The sequence below is a fragment of the Argentina silus genome (assembly GCF_951799395.1).
Source record: "Argentina silus genome assembly, chromosome: 13".
Lineage (NCBI taxonomy): Eukaryota > Metazoa > Chordata > Actinopteri > Argentiniformes > Argentinidae > Argentina > Argentina silus.
In genome coordinates this window covers 13355434-13377314 of record NC_139667.1, presented here as the reverse complement: position 1 = coordinate 13377314, position 21881 = coordinate 13355434, and the positions used below count along the sequence as shown (strand labels likewise).

Below are 21881 nucleotides of genomic sequence, written 5' to 3'. Positions count from 1 at the left end.
GACTATGACTCAGAGGACTATGCCCAGTTTGGACAAGTTTAAAAGGCGTGTTTCCTTTCTTCCTTAAGTAAGCCTTGATCTAACATGACTGGATTCGTCAAAGCTCTGTTACAAACCTTGATTTCACCTGTCCAGTCATGTTGGATCAGCAATCAATCCATGAATCAGAGGAAGGAGTGATGCATTAGCATTTGTTTATGTATTTACAGTAAACAGGGACTGTATATTCAAAGAACAATGAGTTGGGGAGGAGAATTCTGCTGAAAGAAAACAGGGGATGACTTTTCCCAGAAGCATGGGAGCACTAAGATCATCGAAAGGTCATGATGAACGAAGGATGACATCAGTGATGCAAAGCTTTCATGAAACTTGTAAAGGTCAGGCTCATTGTAATGCATGAAACAGAATGAGGAATGGTATCAAATGGTATCAAATACGTGTGTTTGATACCATTCCTCATTCCGTTCCATGCATCTTATACCATTCCTTATTCCGTTCCATGCATTACAATGAGCCTGTCCTCCGATTTCTACCTCCACCAGCCTCCACACCACCACCAACAACAGCTGAGCAAGAGCTGCTATGCCAATGCTGCTTCAGCTAACAGGCAGCTTATTCTAATTACGACACTGCATGGCTGAGTGTTCTATTTACACCGGGACTCTGGGTCCTGAGGTACAAACTCCAGGACACAGCCTCGGGCGTACGTGAGAACAACCTCATCCTTAGGTTTAAAAAGTAACCAGCTGCTATTTTCATTCTGGGCCAGAGCCATGCTATGGATAGGAATATGAAGAAAGGAGAGAGGTCATTGGCTATTAAGCCATATAGCCACTCCCACACAGCGTTGACTGACAGCTTGGGTTAAACTCAATACGCTTGATTGGCATGGAGGACAGCAATTAGATATGCACTCATGTAATTCATTATAAGTTCACTTTCACTTGTGCCAGATTTCAAATGTGTAGTGTTGGTGGAATATTTTCCTGCTGTTGATTTGCAGCAATGGGGGAAAAACACACAACCTGGGAGGTGTGTAAATATTTGTCCTATGTATGTGTGTGTGGGACTGATTACCAGTAGGTGTGAATAACTCATGCTCAATGCATCTGTTATGTGTACGAAATGTTTTATAATTTTCATTACTGCAAGGTTATACCAAAGGCTTATTCATTGCCATCTTCTCATGGACACGTAGGTTCAATTCTATCCCATCTAAACTTACAGTAACAGTAAACTACTATCTGCTTTTTCCAATGCAGAGTGAATAGGTCTGGGGAGGCTGGTGGAGGTAGAAATCAGAGGACAGGCTCATTGTAATGCATGGAATGAATGAGGAATGCTATCAAACACATGGGGGAGGCTGGTAGGGGTAGAAATTGGATGAGGATGGGCTCATTGTAATGCATCTACCAGCCTCCCCTGAGCTTAATTATACAACATGTCGGATTCGTAGACATCATATTCATGAAAATATAAAAATTATGCCTAAAACGGAGTAGTGTGTTTATTTAAATATTCGGCCCATGATGACATATTTCCACAGGAATGACACTCCAGGGACTCTAACATTTTAAAAACACGAGTTCATGAGATTATGGACTGAAAATACATACTTTTGGTCATTTGTCTTTACATATTAAAGAAAAGAGAATGTCTCACAGTTAGATCCGAGGTGCTCCCCCGTTAACACAGTAGTTCAGCCAGAGATGTCTCAGTAGCAAAAGAAATATAGCATTTGTCCTAACCCACATAACTACAAAACTTTACAAATATGTATACAGTATGATATATACACATCATAGGAGATAAAAATACGCCATCTGGAAAAAGTTCTCAATTTGCAGAAGGATATTAGGATAGGCCATTTTAAATATAAAAAGGTATATTTAACAACAAGGATATCATTCTGTGCAATAGGAAAGGAATCCGTTACAGCCATGTGCAATACAACTCTTTAGTAAGACAATAATGGTTTTAATGTTCTATGTTCCGTCGCTGTTCTCAGAACCTCTCCACCCCCTCTGTCCAACAGAACACTGTTCATGCTTCCATTATGACGCAGCGTAGAATAAATAAAGTCCTGGCACCAGTGGGGAGTGAGGTCATCTCTCTGTCCTGTCCGCCGTCCGCCCTCCCCAGGGTAAAGCCACGGGCCTTGGGCACTTCTTCCAGGCTTGGGTAGGAGGAGGACGTGGTCATTGGACCATCTCAAAGTAGTGTAGTATGGCCATGATGTGCTGAGGCATGAACACGTAGCCGGTGTAGACGGCCATCCCTGCTACGGAGATCAGGAGGGAGTCTGGGGCACTGTTAAGGAAAGGGCTTAAAAAAGGATTCACACATGTACTGGGATTCCAAATAGACTCCTCGTCCCCACCCCCTAAGCTGATCTGAGAAAAATATATAATATAATATAATATAATATATATATATATATATATGCCATTTAGCTAACTTTTATCCAAAGCAACTTACATTGCATTATAGAATGATCTGAGAAGGCATGATGGGGCTATTACCTTACTGGATTCTGGGATGTTTTGACACATTATGCTAGAACCAATGGTCATGGTCAACATGTGGTCATGAGTGGTAAAACCTTTACATGATGTATCTACCGGTACTTGAATTGAAACAATGAACTGACACTTGTCACCTGTCCTGACTCAAATTACTGTTATCTGAACCCTCTCATCAAACTCCATTCAGATAGGTTAAACATGATTTAAAACACAAAACGTTTCGGGAACAGTCTATTTGTAAACCAGAACATTGGGTGTCCTTTGAGCGACAAAATACGAAGACTGCTGTACACACAATCACGTGATAAATTACGCACGACGCCACAGGTAATATTTGGATAGGTTAGGCTACCTGTCTGAAAGTAGGCCACAACGACGGACAGAACTTCACCTCTCTAATGAAGTTACAACTTACTAACAGTCAACCCATAGTTCTCTAGTCGAGTTGACAATTCACTTTGTGCCACAAAAATACGAATATTTATACCGTTATACTCCTGTATCTGCTTACTTCGAAGGAACTACGCAAGCACGCCTTGTTACAGGTGTGGCAAGACCTACCTGGAAAAAACGGGACAATTTCAACCGTTCTCATTTGAGTAAAAGAGTTCACCTGAGCAGTCTCGCTAATCAAGTAGTTATAATACATGCTAGCTGAATTGGAGTGTAGCTATGTTAGCTCTCACTGTGATCTGAACCATTTTCGACTCGAAAAGGATACTGAAGATCGTTCTCTCCCATGGTTCCAGCATGTATAAGGCCGTGACGAGTATATACTGGTAATAAAACCAAGATAGTTGTTTCCAGACGTCCCCAAACGCCATGTTTTCAACTTGTATTCTTCTTTTTCTTTTCTTTCGTGATAGTGGGCTATTTCCTGGTAACTATGACGTTTTATCACACGGTTTACTTCCCCAGCCAATCTCGATTCATCGCAGAATAAACGCGCAAAGGGGAGTTCCCTGTTCCGTGTTGAAATGCATTTTCTGGAGCGACTACACTCATCTTTCAAAACAAAAGCCACCTTTGTAAAATACATTGCTACAAGAAAGAACTAAGCCATGAAACACTGATAAAAAATAAAAACTTTAATAAAGACTTTCCTGCATAATTTCCTTAATTGTAGTAAAAAGCAAACAAAGCATGGTGACAAAGTTGATAGATAAATTGAATGCATAAGGAATTTTGAATAATTCGCAGCACAATCAAACAATGACACTAATTTGTTTTCAATTACCTTTTAAATTTGAAGTAGTGATAAAATACAAATTACTAAATATCTCTGGTGGGTACAACTTCACTTCAGAAAACAAAATGAGATGGGTACTGTTGCTTACACTCCAGGGAAATTATATAAAAAGCAAAAAAAAAAGGAGGACAATGGCTGTACAACACTCCACTAGCCTTAATGTGCTTAATACCATAATACCATCCTATAGACATGGGCATTCAAGCTGCATTAACAAGGCATCCATTTTAAGACCACTAAGGAGCATCTTCAGCAGTGGCTTGCGAGGATGTTGAAGAAATGGTAGACTTCATCCTTATCGAGCACAGCCACTTCAGTAGAACACTCCGTACACTGGACTGGATGGTATATCTCTTCTCCATCCATCCCCCTAGGGCCTGGGCCTGTGGCTTCTATTGCTGTTGACGATGTTGTTGTTGTTGTTCTTATTGACTCTTGGTCTTCTTTCCCTCTCCTTCTTTTTCTGTTCTTCAGCTTCTTCTCATTCTGTGTTTTGTACCTCAGAACCTCCTCTTTGTTCACCTTGCAGTTCATGACAAACATTGCTCTGTACTGCGTCCTGTATTTGTCATGCCTGTTGATTCAAAAAAAAAAAAAAAAAAAAAACACTTCAGCAAACTGGTCGATAAATAAATGAATAAAGAATCCTTAGATTGTTGTGGGTATCATGTTTGACTGAATGTATGACATGTATGGAGTTCAATCGTTTTCTTCACTAACTCTAGCATTGTGACTGCTTTTGGCTTATTCTTATGAAAAGTTTTACTTGCGATGACTGATGTACAGTTGATTCACCTACTTTAGACGAATGTACTTATTGGATAAGAGCATCTGCTAAATAACTAACATGTTAAAAATGTAAATCTAACATACAAGATGATTCAGAGAGCCAAATTCATCTCCAGGTCTTGGGTTTGCTACCTTTGTGAGTCGAGACAGAGGGTGGTCATACACGCTGGACAGTTGAGGACAGCATCGCTGCTGGGGAGACCATTGGACTGTGCTCTTCTGTTGCGGAGTGAGGGAGGCAGTCTTCTCTTGTCACTGTACCTGATCAAAATGGGTTAGAAAGAAAACTGAGAAACCGACATGTGTCAAGCTCAAATGTTATCTTTTCAGAATCAGTGTCACTGCTGACCAATCCTGTTTTGTTACATCTAAGAAAAGCTAAACTACTAGTGATCCTTGGGCAAAACAAGAGTCTGGGTTAGAGAGGGTGATCTTTGGAGAGTAAGGGTTCATTGTTTTTAAATATGAAGACCAGTGTTGTGTAAGAAATGTGTAAAAAGAGCTGCAATATCCTGACGAGTTTATGTTTATGGCGTATGTATACATTTTGCAAGTGAAATTGATGAGGTAGCTGTGCTTGATGAGGTAGCTGTGCTTGATGAGGTAGCTGTGCTGGTATTGTGGCTATTGGAACGGCTGGAATGCTTCTCAGCTCTTGGCACGATGCTTGTTTCGATCAACCCGTTGTATAATATGGATACCTACCCTCTCCTCTTGGCATCTACCCAGGCCTGGTCTCGGTCGTCCTCATCAGGGTCGTACAACAGCTCATCATTGGTGGGTATGGAGCGCTTGCTCCGCCTCTTCCCCGTGGAACTGCCTGCTGAGAGAAGACGACAGTCGTGTTTTCTGTACTGCCACATTTGGACAGGCTAATTAGGGCTTTCAGAGTCCCAGAGGCTTGCTTACAAACACTTGCATCTTGAATCCACCTTTCTGGACACTTGTGCAGTAGGTGAGGATAGGAGAGGATAGGAGTTAGCAACATAACAAAAACTCCACAAGCCTATCAGAGGGCCAGGTGGAGCTATTAGCATCTTGTTTGCTTGTATGTTGAGGGTTTGATTTGGGATTCACTTTAACTCCTACACACTTACTTGTAGTGTCCTCCTCGTCTGAGTCAGAGTCAAAGTAGATTTTGTCATACAGTTCTGGCTGTGGTAGTGCAGGAGTGGTAGGGTTGACATTGGTCCCTGAAGACTCCCCTAGTGAGCAGATGGACACATCCAATATAAGATACTCAATACAGTAGAGTATTACAATAGAATTGATATAGTTATGGATATGGGTGAGGTCTCAGGCCTAAACAACATATAAATAACAGCATTGAAGTCACACTATATGACACAATACTGTATTGCGTATAGTTGTTAGACAAGCATTGAGTCTGGATGATGTGAGAAAGCAGTACCTGTTGCTGTAGGCGCCCATTTGCACTCCATAGTCTTGATAGTGGTGCTGAGCTCAGCCTCCATCTCCTTCTCAAACTCATCCTCACTGGAGGACTCACTCTCCCCAGTCAGGTACTCTCGGATCAGCTTCTTCTTCTGGTCCGGCGTCCCGTTCAGGAGAATCTCCAACTCATCCTCAGAGCTGGGAATACAGAGGAATATCACATAAGATGTTGTTGATAACAGGTAATTTGTTTCAATACGACCTAGCAAATATTAGCTGGCAGTACTCAATTGTATGTCCTACATTATCTGCTAGCAAACGGCAAGTGGTGGGAACCCCAAAGGGTTAGAAAATTAAGAATGGACACCACTCCAATGTATAAATATAAAGGTATAATATATTTATTGCTCTGGAAACCTTGAGTTATAGAAATATACACTTATACAATAATATACAATATAAACTTTCTCAGCAAGTTATATCATCATCTCAAGTCCAGACTGATTACGGATGTTACACAGAATGTTAATAAGTAGATTCTAGATATGCAATACTTTCAATACATAAGCTAGCTACATTCAATTATATTGCAAAGAGTGATGCTTGTTTACATCATACCACGTTTCCCATAATCACACATTGGACGTAGCTAGCTAGCTAGCTGTATAACCGAAAATGCTAACCAGACGCTAAACGAGAAATGGTATCTTTATGTAGACTCAAAACGTCGATAATTACCTGTCCTCAGCTCTGTCCTCATCACTCGGCTCCTCTATTTCATACGAATCATATTCTTGCGGTCTGTTCATTTTGTCAGTAGTTATTACCAGCTTAACTAGCTAGCCACGATAGTAAACAGATGAACAGTTCCATGTACAACCCGGAATGTTTAACTGCACTCATATGACATAATAGTACTTCCGGTAAATGCCTTTTCAAAATTAAAGTCCAGAGGGTCAGCAGACTACTACTAGATCATTTTAGACAATATAATAATTCAGAGATGGGGATATACTCCGTAGTACCACACACATACAGTATAACACAAAATGTGTGCCATGGTATGAAGTCTTGTTCAATGCTTATGTGCATACTCACTCATATGGCTGGCAGTCAATTAGGTACACAATGGGACATTTTAAGAAAGTGGGCATCATCTTTTTATTCAACCTTAAATATGAACAGGTGAGATAGTTAATTTGAGAATCATGTTATCATCATATTAAAGGTTATTTTCCATTGCCTTGTCCTTACTGTTCTTCCATGTATCTCAGGGTCACAGAAATGGCTAAATGCTGGAAGGTAAAAAACATAAAAGGTGAACCACAAGTTGAACAACAGACATAGAAAGACCTACTCGCATTTGATGAAATGTGTTCAGGACAGTGCTAAGGTACACATTATCATGTGTTACTAATTTCATAATCATTTTATTATAATTATTTCTTTCTTTATCATTTTTATCATTTATTTCAGCATTTCTCCATCTCAATGAATGGAAGCTTTGGTCACACAGAGTGAAAACACATTCATATACAGGTGCACTTATAAAATAAAAATAGGGGGGAACAAAACAAAGGTATCAATTGATGTGTTTTCTTTACAATACTTGATGGGATTCATCTACATTAAGGCCAACATACTGAAGCCTGTATGGAATGGAAAAAAAGAACAATTTGTAATTGAAATTACTTTGGAAAAATTCAATTCAATTCAAGAAAACAAAACAAAATATTAGTCAGATTAAGATGATTATGAAGATCATTAGCAGTACAGTAAGAACTAATACAACATGTACAAGGCTTTTTAGTGACAATACACTTTTAATAACAGTAACTATCAGCTCAACTTGAACAAAGTAACAGAGCAGCATGACAGAAAAGTTTACTGAAACTATTGGCCTCGAGAGAGAGAGAGAAGATTATACACTTAGCAAAAAAATAATAATAACATCAAAAAGAAGATTCTGGACATGACATGACATGAAATGTGATATAGAGTTGGGGTAATTAATTCCCATGGAGAACGATGATGATTGTTGTTAACAATTAAAAAGTTGACGACGTGATTAAATGAAGTTATAGGTTCTTTTTGTGCTGTGTGGACTTTAGCGTTTACTCCACCGCTGGCGGCTTCCTCTCTTGCGATTGAAGGGGTTTGTGGAGGGAGGGAGTACGGTGTCCTTGGTAGTGATGACGACTACAGACAAGACATCCTTAAAACAAACGGACCCCAGATATGTTCGCTCTCTCTTCTCTTCCGTCTTCTCAGTGAAGATCAGACGGACACAAGCCGGAAAAGCCCTGTACAGTGAACCCTACAGGGGGAGGACTTATGTGTCTCCTTTCAGGACCCCGAGACAGCTTTGCAACAACTGTAGATTACCCTGTGGAGAACCAGAGATGGAAGCAGGTTATGTGTTTTCCAAACGTCAACAGTAGAACCTTTTGCATGTCTCTTCACAGTCTAATGCATCACTGTACCTTAGCGTGTTTCAGTTCCAGTTCCGCCAGTTCCACCAGGTTCTTCCTGAAGGCTGCTACTCGTCTCGTTTTGAAGTCTATGAGCTCTGTTGTAAAAAAAAGAAAAAAAGAAACTCTTCATAAGATATAACTTCTATATGTGAAAGCTTTTGTTACAACTCAATAATAACATGTACCCGGTTCAACTAATCTAGAGTTTCATGCTCAGTTACATTTTACATTTAAGTCATTTAGCAGAAGCTTTTATGCAAAGCGACTAGTGAATCATCATTGTAAGTAAATACCCTCAGTAAGAATAAGGAAGAAAACAAATTAGGTGTTTTTTTTTTGTTTTTTTTTGGAATCTGTTGTGTTGGAGCTAGGCAAGAAGCCAAAAAGCCAGCACACCATTTGGGTCCCCAGAACACTGCATTCGATCAACCTAGAATATAGAGCATAACGGGAGAACTACCTTGCTTTGCGGACTCTGAGATCTTCTCAAACTTCTGGCAGCAGACCTGCTGGCTTGTCTCAGCTTGGAGAACGTCTCTGTTCTTGGCTCTGGCCTTGTCCAGGGCCTTGTTGGCATTCTCATAGTCAACTAACGCCCGCCCTCGCCTGTACAATAGGTCCTGAATAAGGGAAACAAGATTTCAGTTATGACATTGGCTTTCTGACAAATACAAATATTGTTCATGAATGAACTTTCGATAAATCAGATTAAAATTAAAATAAAAAGTCTGATGAATGAATTACCTTAGCAGCTTGGGACTCTCTGAGGTAGTACTTCAGTAAGTCAGCCAGTTTCAGATCTTCATCTGCAGCCACACGCGCCTCGATTTTCTACAGAAGAAAGAAACACATATCAGAGACATGAAACAGGGAAATCACTGACTGAATCCACTGCTCAATAAACACAAACCTTCAATCAATTGGTGCCAATAGATTCCTTATGTCGATGTTAGCTTGCAGCCATAAAATGTCATTTTGGTCCAACTGAAGAAAATAATGGGCTTGGACAGGGCAACTTACCCGGGTTTTCTCAAACAGCTCGGAGACTTTCAAGAAGAATCTGGAAAAAAACAGTGGGTTCCGTTTCAGTTTATAACGACTAACTAACCAGCAAACAATATGAGAAAATAAGAAAAGGACAAATCATACTTGCACACGTCTGTCGAGTCCTGTGTCCCTAGAGTGTAGAGCGTGGAGGCAATTCTATTGATATCATCTGCAGCACCTGCAAAGGAACACACACAGCATGTTGAACACACTGTTCCAGATCACAGGAGCTACATAGTCAACAAACATACAGTACAGTCATCTGCAATCAGAATGCACCAACACAATGCAAGGTTACATTTTTTCAGAAAACAACTCTCGTTGATAAAAGACCTGCAGGAAACAGTGAGTCATGTTCTAAGTACAGTATCATGTTTTAATGTTGTGGAAAGTAGGTGAGTTACAGTATCTAAGGACAGATTAATTCCTAGGAGCAGTTCAGGACGGGACAGGTGTAACGGGACAGGTGTAACGGGACAGGTGTAACGGGACAGGTGTAACGGGACAGGTGTAACGGGACAGGTGTAACGGGACAGGTGTAACGTCTGAATGGGAATGACTGACGACTGCTGACGTCATATGTACTGGCCACTGATAGAAGCTTGTAGCAGCCGTGAGGATTGAGTCAAAAAAAGAAAGAAAAAAAAAGCACAATTTACATTCACATGGATAGGACCGAGGGGAAGGTTGTAGCTGTGCTATCTGGACATTATTACATAATATTCATAGTATTACATAGTATTCTGATTTGTTTGTGGAAACTATTTGTTTTTGTAGTCGGCTGTCATTCCCAATAATAACACTGACCGGACTAAATTAAACATGAAACTTACCCATTTCCACATTTGTCAGCGAATTAATATAAAACAAAAAATAGACGTAAAATACAACGCACAGCACAAGGACACACAAACAAGCTATTTTTCCACAAACATTAAAACATGATACAAGACTCCCACAGTGTGTTCATGTGCTCACCAATACTTCTCTGAAACAACATAATCTCAACACATTCAAGTGAAATGAGACACATTGACAATCGTCTATATAACTGATTACAGTCAATGTTGATGGCAGAAAGCTCATTAAAATCAATGTTTATTTCAGAAAGCTTACCTAGTAGCTGTCTGTTAAGAGGCAGAGAGGAGAGACTTACTTTTGTGAGACCTGATCATTCTATCAGATTTGGCCGAAGCATCTTTGACACGATTATGGTATTCTAAAAGGAATGTCTTCTCGTGCTCAAAGAAATCATCTACATCCTGAAATCCAAACAGACAAACATCCTACAGGTTTAGTAGTTGTCCATAAAACTGTACTGGGGAGAAACAGAAAGATTTAGCCAACTGCTTAGAGAATGTCATTCATATGAACAAAAATGCCATTGAAATGTAAAAAATTTATGCTAAATGACTTATACGACAATTTCATATTCAGACCAGACGGAAAACAAACTAAAAACAAACCTAATTTGCATGCAAAATGAGAACGAAATGAATTATTTACATCTAAAATGGACCCCAGCTCACCTTGACTCCTGCCACAAGCACTCCGTCGGCAGACTTCACCACGTTCTTGAAGAAATCCTCCAGCTTCTCCTTCTTGTTTTTACCTCGTACACTCAACTGTGAAGGGAAGTGGTTAGCTGCTGTCAAAACAAGCAAACTAACCAACGACCATAACAACAAAACTGCAACATAGCGGTGAGATAATACAATGGTTAGGGAAGGAATGACAGGGCAGACGGCTAAAGCATAAACACATCTGCTACAACAGCATTGCCTATGGAGTCATTTAAACCAAGACCAAATCGCACTGAACAAAATGTCAACAGCTATAAAATGTCACAAACCTGGTGAGTTTTCACTCAGATTTGAACGGTTACAACAGCACACTTACATCTTGGTTGTACTCTAAAAACACGTGAAAGTTGAGGTCTTTCCTCAGGACAGGATGAGCGGCCACACGACACAGGAACACCTCATGCATCGCCACCGTCTTCTTAAAGATGGCCAGGTACTCTCTGATGGATGGATGGATGGATGGATGAATAGATGGACAGAAGGATGGATGGATGGACAGATGGATAGATAGAGAGAAAGACAGAGACAGATCATTCACAATAGTATTCATTACCCAAAACCCATTGTATTGGCACGCAGGACGTGAAAACACTGGGGTAGTACTCACGCCTCAAGTTCCTGTTTCATCTTGGTGAATTCCTCCTTGGTCATGGAGCCTTCACCTTCCCCCAGCTTCTGCAGCTTCTCTCTGGACGCATCAAAGTCTGGTCTGGGTGGGGCTGGGGGAATCTACGGATCAAGACACACACACACACACGCACGATCAGTACAGTATTTTAAAACGGAGAAGGCCGCACTCATCCATAATTGAAATAAACCCTGAAATAGCGCTAATACACTTACAAGGAAGCCTGTATACTCCTAAGCATTGAGAACATATCCTGTGTACTCCCTAGTACTAAGAATCTATACTGTGTACTCCCTAGTAACTTACAGTGTGTTCTGCACACTTCTTAGTACTTACAATGTAACCTGCATACTCCTCGTTCTCCACGAAGGAGTCATGGAGCCAGATAAACTCTTCATGCTGTCTGACCACAGAGAACTCGTTCTGCTTGAAGTTGGGGAGGGTGCTCTGGGACAACACAACAATGAGAAACACATCAGAGGTCACAGGTGCAAGCAAACACAAAGAAAGCAGACTGGGAGAGCTACTGAATAGTCTTCTTAAATTAGCTTAACATGACAATGGTTGATATTGTAGCTGTGAACACTAGTTCACATATTTTCTGTTTCAATAGACTTAATGTCTTTTTCAAGCAGTGACAATTATGAACATATGCTTCCAGCTGTAAGCCTACATGGACTTGATCGTGACACTCATCCCCAGGGCAAAGCCTACTACTAAGACAATGATTAACCCCATTCAGTAACCGAATTATGCAGAGAACACCACTATCGCCTCACTGGACATTTCACTGTCTTTAAAAGAGTCACTGTAACATTATAAAAGCTGCAGTAAAAACACATAAACCAAGAAATGATGAGGATACATTTCAACACAGGGGAATTCACTCTGGATAGAAAATGATCATGAGGTAAAACATAATCATAGTCTAAAAATCCAACACGGTTCTCAAATCCATATGATGATGTCAACATATTGACACAGACAAGTGACTTAGCGAGGATGCCGTTTTTCATAACCAACACGACTGTTTATAACCAACAGGACCGGAAATTACTGTACAAACAATGTAATCTGGCTTGATTCTCCTTTTCAATACAATAGACTGTTTGTTTGCCAAATAGGCGGTCAAACAGGAACAAACACTATTGGGAAAGGGAACTATCTTACCTTAGTATGGACTGTGAACTTAACCTTGTCCCTCTCACTCAGTGCATCAGAAATGTCCACTTGAAGAGTAGCATCAGTTTGGAGGTCCACATTGACTGCCCTGGGCTGTAACAGAAAAATTGTATTAAGTGTCAGACCACTTCAAATAACAGAGTTACATTTCCTTTTTTTCCTGAGGTTTATCTGTGTGTGTGTGTGTGTGTGTGTGTGTGTGTGTTGAATATGCAAATAACAAGCATGTGACCTGACCACTAATGACAGCATGTAGCCAACTCATTTACCAATCTGCTAGTAGGCGGCTACATGTACAGCTCTGCATATGAATGCATCTGAATGAATGGCCAGAAAGTGGACAATGCTCGCTAGCTTGAACAGCAATGACAATATAAGCACAAGTGCGCATCAACACTTTAATGACTACTAGCTGACTACTACTAACTAGGAGGATGTCCACTTCCTGGATGGCTGGCTAGCTGTCTGCACAACAACAAGCAGCTGAACTAGCTAGCTAATGAGATGACAGCTACCAAAATGTGGCTAGCTAGGCTGTATCAGTTAAAATAATACGATATTTACACAGTACACATTTAATACATCCAATGTCAATTGTTTGCAAAAAACGATTGTATTGCAACGTATATAGCATATAGAAGTCAGCTGACTTCATGGTCAAGCAGACAACAAGGCTAGCAAATTAGCTAGCAAGCTAGCTGTCACCACTGCAAGGTTCAACAAATACATCTTCAAGCTGTCTAGTAGCTGGTCAGATCATGTAATCAATTATTCACTGTAGCATTCATGGCTGGTAACTGTTATGTTCAAAAGGCAAATAAGAGAAAGAGAGAAAAAAAAAAAAAAAAAAAAAAAAAAAAAAAAAAAACTTACTCCCCTGTCCTCTTCGGAGAGGAAATCGGGACCGTCGTCCAGCCCTTCTTGCTATGTAAACAAAAACAGCGGGCGGAAAACATGCATTACATTTACGTTCAATATGCAACTAATAATTTAACCGATGCTTATGCCAGATGATTGCACAAATAAAGCATTAAGCTAAGCAAGAGTAATTGTGGATAACACCTACCATCATGGCTTCTGCGGGTGGAGTACGATAGTGAGGAAGTCGTGTGACGTGACGAGAGACTGCCGTGAGCTCTGATTCGAAGGTGTAGCCACAAAACCTAAGCTTCGGAGACCATTGGCATAAACAAAGTCAAATATATTAGAAGCGATACTAACATGTCCCCTTCAATCCTTTCTATCCAGTCAAACCATATGCACCCATTACATTCATAAAACTAATTTAACAAAGTAAGACACCCGTCTACTAAAAATTAGTTGTAAGTGAGAGAGCCCGGCATCAGTGACCTTGATTGACCCCCTGATTCAGCATAACAAGCAAAAAGGCTTCTCTATTTGTTTTGGTTGAATGACTCTTGGTGAAATGCTCTCTTTCTCTTTCTCTCTTTCTCTCTTTCTCTCTCTCTCTCTCTCTCTCTCTCTCTCTCTCTCTCTCTCTCTCTCTCTCTCTCTCTCTCTCTCTTTCTCTCTTTCTCTCTCTTTCTCTCTCTGTGTGTGTGTGTGTGTGAGAGCAAGAGATAGAAAAAGTGAGAGACAGAGATAGAAAGAGACACAAAGAGAGAGAGAGACACACACATACACACACACATAAAGAGAGAGAGAGAGAGAGAGAGAGAGAGAGAGAAAGAGAGAGAGATACAGTGAGAGAGGGGGAATATGTGCCATTTCCCCAAAGTAATTTAGGGATATGTCGGCCCTACTTCATTGTCAGACACAACACCTAATCTTAAACTCAGTCCTCCATGGCTTCTTCTGTATTTTTGTTAACTTCCAGAGTTGTGCTTTAGCATGTCGATTAAAGGTATATAATACACGACTAAGATATTACTAGGGAATTCATATACATAACACAGGAATTCGGGTATGAATTCCTACGTTATGTGCACTGTTTGCGATGTTGCACATGAGTTTATATACAAGCCTACCACTAGATGGCGATAAACTCCAATCCATTTGAGGCCATATTATCTTTTTGCACCTGTTTCTTCAGTATGGGATTAAACTCCCCCCAAATAACATTTGAATGCGAAAACAAGTCTTCATTCACATTTTACCTGTCTTATTCTTTCACATTAGTGATGTATCTGTCGGGAAAAACACCGAACAAACACCAAACAAAACCACCTTTTAATCATAGGGTAAAAGGCATCTGTGTGGCAATGATGGTTGGTGACATCATAAGTAATATTAAAGATTCATGGTCTTGCCCTACAAACCTTTGGAACAACCCTATCCTAATTACGCTGTAATGTCTTATGACTTTGACGTGATGAAAAACACTCAAACACATAAACAAACAAACAAACAAACAAACAAACAGTATCAGATTATGCATCATGCTGACTCCAGACTGAAATGTAACTTAATCACAGTAACAACATTGTGTTATGTGTTTGTTTGTTCTATTTAAGCACTCAAACCAAATACTGAGAAATATGTTTCGACATGTTGCAGTCCTGTGACAACACCTCTTCTCTTTCACCATAGCTCAGTTAGAGGATATTCTAACAGGCTGGTGGAGGTAGAAATCAGAGGACAGGCTCATTTGAATGCATTGAATGGAATAAGGAATGGTATCAAACATGTGTTTGTTTGATACCATTTAATGCATTACAATGTGCTTGTCCTCCAATTTCTACCTCCACCAGCCTCCCCTGGTTGGATGATATTCTAAGGACCTGTTTTAATATGATGTATGTGGTTGTAACATTTTACCCCAGCTTTGAGTGCCATTCTATGGGCTGTCAGGGCTCATCCTAGTACTGGTTGTCTGGAGGAGAATGCTGTACAGAGTGAGGAGAGGTCACTTGTTTATTTTCAGCTCACTTGTCCAGACACAGACCTGTGGGCCCTGATATGAAAGGACTAGGGAGGCACTTTGTTTAACATGAATCTGGGGGGTTACACACAACACCACTTCAGGGCCTAGTATTTCAAAACCTTTAATCTGGATCAGATTGAAACTGTCTGATTTCCCCTATACTACTCAAGATCTGCCAGATAAATCTGATCCTGGATCGCAAAAAAGAATCCGGATCATTCTGATCTAGATGAAAGGTTTTAAAATACTGGGCCCATTGATAACTCATAACAGACCAGGGGAGGTTGGTGGAGGTAGAAATCGGAGGCTCATTTTAGTGCAAACACGTGTTTGATACCATTCCTCATTCCGTTCCATGCATTACAATGAGCCCGTCTGATTTCTACCTCAACCAGCCTCATCTGTAATAGACACAGAGAGGGAGAACGTCATCAATGGAGTATGCTGCTGAAAGGGAGAGGAAATCACCTATTATACAACTAATTTTAATTGGCTTGATAATTAAATAGTATAGGCTGTTCCTATAGGCCAACAAAGTTGTATGCCGAAAGATAGGTTACACCTATCATAGTGAGCCTTTGTATCATGAGAAAAGGAATAAAGAGATGTTTGAAAAGTTCAAACAAAAACAATCTGATAATACATGAAACCTAACAATCATGTTTGTGAGGTAGTATGTCCATATGGGAGAAGCTGTACCGCAAGAGGTCAGTTTTATAACCAGGGCTAGAAGGTTCCACCACATAGGGGATACCACTGGGTTACTGCTACAGAAGCTCACAGTGGCTATGGACAGCAATGTATGACTCACAAGGTCAATCCAGTTACACTATGGATTTTAGAAGTATATTCTGTGTAAGTGACAACTACACCAACATATACCTCAGCCAGGGGAGGTTGTTGGAAGTAGAAATCTTGTGTTTGATACCATTCTTCATTTCATTCCTTACAGTGAGCCTGTCCTTCGATGTCTACCTCCACCAGCCTCAACTGACATGTAGCATATACCTAAGCTGTCACATGACTGAGCCATATGGTTTGACAGAGCTCCTAACCAGGGCTTCACAACATCTTCTGATAGGAGGGTTTCAGTGTGTGGTGTTTGTATACAGTACACATGCTTTTCCCTTAGCTGTTCTGTTCTAGAAGTGTGGAAGCATTCTTTGTTGTGTGCGTGTGTGTGTGTGTGTGTGTCAGTGTACTACTAGCCGCTACACTGGGCTTCCCTTCGCCTGCTCTCTGGAAGCAGTTTTGCCATTTGTGGACAACGATGACAAGACACAAAAGCATGTGTTGGCCATAAATAGCTCGGAGCAGCAGAGGATAGCTCACCGCCAGCAGATCAAATTCTCTACAGGGAGAAGCAGCAGGCTCTGCCTCTGGCCCCAAGCCCAGCTCCACTGGAAGCCCCCAGTGAGGCACTAACCAATGAAAGTCATCGAAACACTGCACTCTGACCAGAGCTTCCTATTACCTCTTCAGTGTTCCAGAGGTGAAGTTGCCCCTGGGCACTGATTTAGGACCAGCTGACATTCCCCAAAGACTAACCTCTAACCTGAACCATTAGAAAGGAGAGCGCTAAACTGATTGCCTAAGGAAGGGCAGCTTTACCCTACTCCGATAGGTAAGGCTCTAGTCATGGGGTGAATCTCAAAAGCTTTTCTTTGATTCCCTGCATCCTCTCTCCTCTCCTTCTCAAAATGCATTGGAGATGGTCCGAGGGGAGGGACTATGGATCTTCTCCTCTTCTGCTTTTTGAGAAGGAGGCGAGGTGAAAGGATGCAAGGAATCGAGGAAAGAGTTAAGGGACCCTCCTGATGAACAGATCCACAACAGACAGACAGAAAGGCAGACCAGACCAGACAGACAGAGACAGACAGAGACAGACTCAGATGACACCTCTCTGTTTCTCTGCCACAAGGTTTTATTGCAAAGTGTGGCAAACCTCCTCCTCCAAACTCCAATCTCAAAAACAATGTTCCACTTAAGGCTCTGAATGCACACATAATGTATTGCCATCTTTACTGATATATTTGAATTCTCTCTTTTTTTAAGTGTTAAAAAAACTGCAAGCACCACCCCACTCCTATAGCTCTGTGGTGAGTCTGTACTGTACATTCAAATGAAAGTAAGGCGGCGACTGAACAGTTACGTCTTCACCTGTTCTCGTTCATATGCGTAACAGGAATGAAAACTGAGGTAACGTCTATCTAGGTGACATAAATACAGATATTCTCTTTATAATTATTCTTGACCTTTTTGTCTCAACTTGTAGTGTATAAACAAAAAAAGTGCTTAGTAATGCATAGTATTCTATACCACGTGTTTTGCCATGCCGAATAACATATCAGATAAAAAGATAGAACAGTTCAAATAAATAAGTCATATGAAAAACCTCATGAGTGCAAAATACTTGCTATTACTTCTACCCTGGGCAGTTGATCAAGGCATTATAGAAAGCATTCACATCTTGTCCTGCACTACAGAATATGTTTTAATCACCACTGTTTTAAGTGGCGACGGATGCAAACAGTGCTAAACTTATTTTTCGCTTATTCTGGGAGTGTTGTGTTGATCTCAGGTAATTGTGACACTGTTCGTATTGGTTTGGCAAAACACGCCACGTGACATTCCTTGAAGGTTGTTTTTCTTTTTTCCCCAAAAAACAGGATGTGAAAGTCAATTGGCTGACTGGCTGACAATAACTGATAAGCTTTTTTGCATATATTATGTTAATGAGATCTCCTTCATGTGGAAAAAAATAAACAAACAGACAAAAAAAAAAACTAAAGCTATTCTTTTAGGATCAAATGATATAGACACAGCTTCTAGGGCTGAAAGCTCCTGGGATCTAGATGGCACGACGTGTTCCTGTCCATTTACAACGGTCTCCCCTCCAGTGATATCACCACGTTGCCCCCCAACTTGTCTGCCAGGGTCGAGCGGTCCTGAATGTCGTCTAATCCGTTCACTTGCCATTCGTGTTTGATACCTGGAAAATAAAGGGAGTGGAACAGTTGATTCTAATCTCATTTAGTCCTGTGTTGTTGTTCACTTGTTGAATACCAATAAGACGACTCAAATACTTGTTCTGAGGCAGTGGAGGTAGAAATCGGAGGACAAGCTCATTGTAATGCATGGAATGGAATGAGGAATGGTGTCAAACACTTGCATTTGATACTATTCCTAATTCCGTTCCATGCATTACAATGAGCCCGTCCTCCGATTTCTACCTCCACCAGCCTCCCCTGATCAGTGGTCATAATACCAAGCATTCTTTTCTCAATTTTATAAAGTTATTCATTCTTCAGGGAGGGCTCAAATCTAGTATAAATCCAACCATACAGTCTCGCAATAGTGTGATAACAAATGTGAGAACTTGTTCCCTTGGAATCTGAGAGGTTCAGATTCAATTATATTTTTAATTAGCCATACAGTCATGAATATAGATGAACATAGCTTTAAAATGCATTTAGCCAAAAAGTTAAAAACAGCAATACAAGGTTCTTAGGACACTGCTTGCATCGACAGATCATATGTTACTGAACAGAAGATATTTACAGTATGTTATGCAACACTGGGTCAAATCAAATCAAAGTTTATTTGTCATATGCACAGGATACAGGATGTAAACGGTGCATTGAAATGCTTACTTGCGAGTTACCTCTCAACAGTGCAATCTCAAGGAGAAAAAAAAATGAATAAAAACTTCTCCTGTTATGACATGTTATGACAATTCAGTTTGTACTGACCTGTGAACTTCTTTTTAATGGCATCTTTAGAGCTAGCATAGATCATCTTGCTTTTCAATGGAGCGCCCTCAGGGGCCCTGGAATGAGGGGGAGGAGGGAATTATTTCACTCAAACTAAAATGGAAGCAGCAGCTACCGGTATTTCACAAATCATCTGATATTTCTTCCTCCCATATTTTGCCGGTCCTTGGTATAAAAACAGGGTTCTGCTCTTTTGAGGACCGCTTATATGACTTAAGTTAGTGGCTAGCAACTATCTCCCAAGCAACCAGACAAGCTGTTGACAACATTGATCTATGCAAACATTAGTCAATATAGCAATAGGGCTCAAACACATTGACTCTTGGAGGTCTCCAATAACTCTTTGGAAGTGGACCAACGTAGATCATTTAGACTTTTTAGGGGGGCCTACAATGACATTTCCATCGAACCACAGTCACAACACACCCTTCCTAACTAAAGCAACAACCAAGAAACATACCAAAATATAAATACCAAGTCTTCTTTCTTGGATTCTTTTGTTTCATACGTGGCATCGTAGAGGCCATATCTGCAGTCATGGAGAGGTAGGAGCTTTACGAAGCAGGCGTAGGGGTCGTCCACCCCTTCCCCGATGTCCCCGACCAAGATCTGCTTGCCCTCCTCCACGATGATCTTCCTCTTGTCTTCGCTCAGACAGAACAGCACCGCCTTCTTACGCTTTTTCACATCCTCTGTGGAGGAGGACTTCCTCACTTTCATGTCGTTGAACACCTTGATGACTTCCTCGTTGACAGTGACGCCAGAGGCCTAGGGAGAGGGGGGAACAGAGAGGTTCACATGGAAAGCAGGGGAGCCTTGTGGAGGCAGAAATCGGAGGACGGGCTCATTGTAATGCATGGAATGGAATAAGGAATCATTCCATTCCATGCATTATAACAAGCCTGTCCTCTAATTTCTACCTGCACTAGCCTCCATTGATCGAAAGCCTCCATCAAAGCCCCAATATTGAACATCTCTGGTACGCTGTATAGCAGAGGGACAGGGCACAATATCAGCACTGAAGTCCACACTGCAGGCACCCCTATCCTGAGTCCTTATGATGTGGACACTGACTGGACAAAGGCTATAGGCCAGCTTACAGCATTAGCATAAAGAATGGAATAGCCTGCCAGCATATAAGGTGACTCTGAAGGCTGTATTTGGTAATAGAAGCAACATACACTATAGACAGCAATGACTGCATTGATTTCCCCCTCTACTCATTCAGGGGTGAATCAACACTGTTTAGAGGTTGAGACACAGGAATGAACACACACACACACCTGCTGACTCACATGCTTGCTTCACAGAGGTAGTCGGCCAGCTGACATAACCTCTCATCTCTATTGAAGATGACAATCACACCAGTAGTAAGCGAGTGAGCAATAGGACATTCCAACACTGGCTGTCTGAGCTAGTATCTACCTAGTGAGCTGTCCTCTGTCAGTGTGCAAGAGGCTCACTGTTGACTAGAACCCTAACCCTGCAACACAGTCAATGGGAATGGGAACCGCAGGCTATCTCACAGCCACTCACTCCATGTGTCAAAGCGGCCCGCAAGAGAATCTTCTCTGACAGTGACAAGCTTAAAAATCCGCATGGGTGTAGTCCAGACCACTTCACACTTGCTAGCAAACAAGCAGGCTAACAACTGTCTCCCAATCATAAGATAACTTTACCTAGCGGCTAGCGCATGAACAAATCCATTCCCAGTAACCCAACGGTAGACGCACGATCCAAAGTTTAGCTAACTTGCTAGAGAGTGATTACCGTTAGATCGAGGACTGCGGCTATAATTAGGTTAAAATGGCCGCCTAAGGCTGCGAGGCCTGGTGGCAATCCTAAATTGGAACTCATTTCATAAACTAAATCACGGTTATGTTGAATAGTATGAAACAGACATTAGACAGCACACCACAATGGAATGGTTCACTATAACATGCAATATAAACGTTGGTTATACCGCTAGCAAGCGCGCCGCTAACTTACTAGTACTAAAGTCGAAGAGACCCCCAAATGCCGACAAAGTTGTAAAAAGTTAAATCTGTCCACCGCAACTGAAAGCAACCAAACGGCTATGACAAGTAGTAGTCTTACCATGTTGTCCGATCGTCGGTGAGGTGAGGTTTGCTGTTACAATAGAGAAATGTGAAGGGCCAAAGAGGTATGAGGGAATGTGGGCGACCGACCGTGTGTATGGGAGAGAGCGAGAAAGGGGGAGGCAAGGGGCGCACGGGAATGGGCCATCGCACAGGCGGGATCAGGAATGGGATTGGAAGGGATCTGCCCTGTGACATGTGCTTGACAATGAGTCGCTGCAATGACTTGCAGACTTCATTCCTACTTCTAGGC

The 21881-nt window shown here is 41.2% G+C and overlaps 4 protein-coding genes across 5 annotated transcripts; all 4 read right to left on the bottom strand.

Moving 5' to 3' along the window:
* Positions 1 to 1492: 1492 nt before the first annotated feature.
* Positions 1493 to 3458, bottom strand: sptssa (serine palmitoyltransferase, small subunit A). The gene is made up of 2 exons (XM_083682901.1): positions 3247 to 3458; positions 1493 to 2302 (listed from the first exon to the last, which is right to left on the bottom strand). Exons 1-2 carry the CDS (start codon positions 3347 to 3349, stop codon positions 2199 to 2201), a joined length of 207 nt encoding a protein of 68 aa, XP_083539027.1. The 5' UTR covers positions 3350 to 3458; the 3' UTR covers positions 1493 to 2198.
* Positions 3459 to 3598: 140 nt separating this feature from the next.
* On the bottom strand, positions 3599 to 6826 carry eapp (e2f-associated phosphoprotein). 2 transcript variants are annotated; one of them, XM_083683013.1, is made up of 6 exons: positions 6697 to 6826; positions 5975 to 6156; positions 5661 to 5768; positions 5269 to 5386; positions 4696 to 4824; positions 3599 to 4348 (listed from the first exon to the last, which is right to left on the bottom strand). In XM_083683013.1, exons 1-6 carry the CDS (start codon positions 6765 to 6767, stop codon positions 4024 to 4026), a joined length of 933 nt encoding a protein of 310 aa, XP_083539139.1. In that variant the 5' UTR covers positions 6768 to 6826; the 3' UTR covers positions 3599 to 4023. The 2 variants fall into 2 exon arrangements, with proteins under 2 accessions (XP_083539139.1, XP_083539140.1); XM_083683014.1 differs by having other exon boundaries at positions 5269 to 5383.
* Positions 6827 to 7961: 1135 nt separating this feature from the next.
* Positions 7962 to 13983, bottom strand: snx6 (sorting nexin 6). Its single transcript, XM_083683762.1, has 14 exons — positions 13939 to 13983; positions 13746 to 13796; positions 12861 to 12965; positions 12027 to 12137; positions 11670 to 11791; positions 11379 to 11502; positions 11009 to 11104; positions 10636 to 10741; positions 9582 to 9657; positions 9453 to 9492; positions 9177 to 9263; positions 8893 to 9052; positions 8442 to 8527; positions 7962 to 8344 (listed from the first exon to the last, which is right to left on the bottom strand). Exons 1-14 carry the CDS (start codon positions 13942 to 13944, stop codon positions 8291 to 8293), a joined length of 1224 nt encoding a protein of 407 aa, XP_083539888.1. The 5' UTR covers positions 13945 to 13983; the 3' UTR covers positions 7962 to 8290.
* A 3677-nt stretch (positions 13984 to 17660) lies between these two features.
* On the bottom strand, positions 17661 to 21756 carry cfl2 (cofilin 2 (muscle)). Its single transcript, XM_083684018.1, has 4 exons — positions 21627 to 21756; positions 19990 to 20297; positions 19509 to 19585; positions 17661 to 18748 (listed from the first exon to the last, which is right to left on the bottom strand). Exons 1-4 carry the CDS (start codon positions 21627 to 21629, stop codon positions 18636 to 18638), a joined length of 501 nt encoding a protein of 166 aa, XP_083540144.1. The 5' UTR covers positions 21630 to 21756; the 3' UTR covers positions 17661 to 18635.
* Between the last annotated feature and the right edge of the window lie 125 nt (positions 21757 to 21881).

Bases quoted from the DNA above. Each gene is read 5' to 3' on its own strand.
- snx6 (XM_083683762.1), bottom strand. The intron at 11,503-11,669 runs GTGAGTACTACC...TCCATCCATCAG, and splicing joins ATGAAACAGGAACTTGAGGC to AGAGTACCTGGCCATCTTTA. The intron at 9,493-9,581 runs GTATGATTTGTC...GTTTTTTTCCAG, and splicing joins GACTCGACAGACGTGTGCAA to ATTCTTCTTGAAAGTCTCCG.
- cfl2 (XM_083684018.1), bottom strand. The intron at 19,586-19,989 runs GTATGTTTCTTG...CCCTCATTCCAG, and splicing joins GACTTGGTATTTATATTTTG to GGCCCCTGAGGGCGCTCCAT. The intron at 18,749-19,508 runs GTCAGTACAAAC...TTTATTTTCCAG, and splicing joins CATTAAAAAGAAGTTCACAG to GTATCAAACACGAATGGCAA.
- sptssa (XM_083682901.1), bottom strand. From the start codon at position 3,349: ATGGCGTTTGGGGACGTCTGGAAACAACTATCTTGGTTTTATTACCAG. The intron at 2,303-3,246 runs GTATCCTTTTCG...ACAGTGCCCCAG, and splicing joins ATGGGAGAGAACGATCTTCA to ACTCCCTCCTGATCTCCGTA.
- eapp (XM_083683013.1), bottom strand. From the start codon at position 6,767: ATGAACAGACCGCAAGAATATGATTCGTATGAAATAGAGGAGCCGAGT. The intron at 6,157-6,696 runs GTAATTATCGAC...CTGTATTCCCAG, and splicing joins GAGGACAGAGCTGAGGACAG to CTCTGAGGATGAGTTGGAGA. The intron at 4,825-5,268 runs GTAGGTATCCAT...CATTTTGATCAG, and splicing joins GTAGATGCCAAGAGGAGAGG to GTACAGTGACAAGAGAAGAC.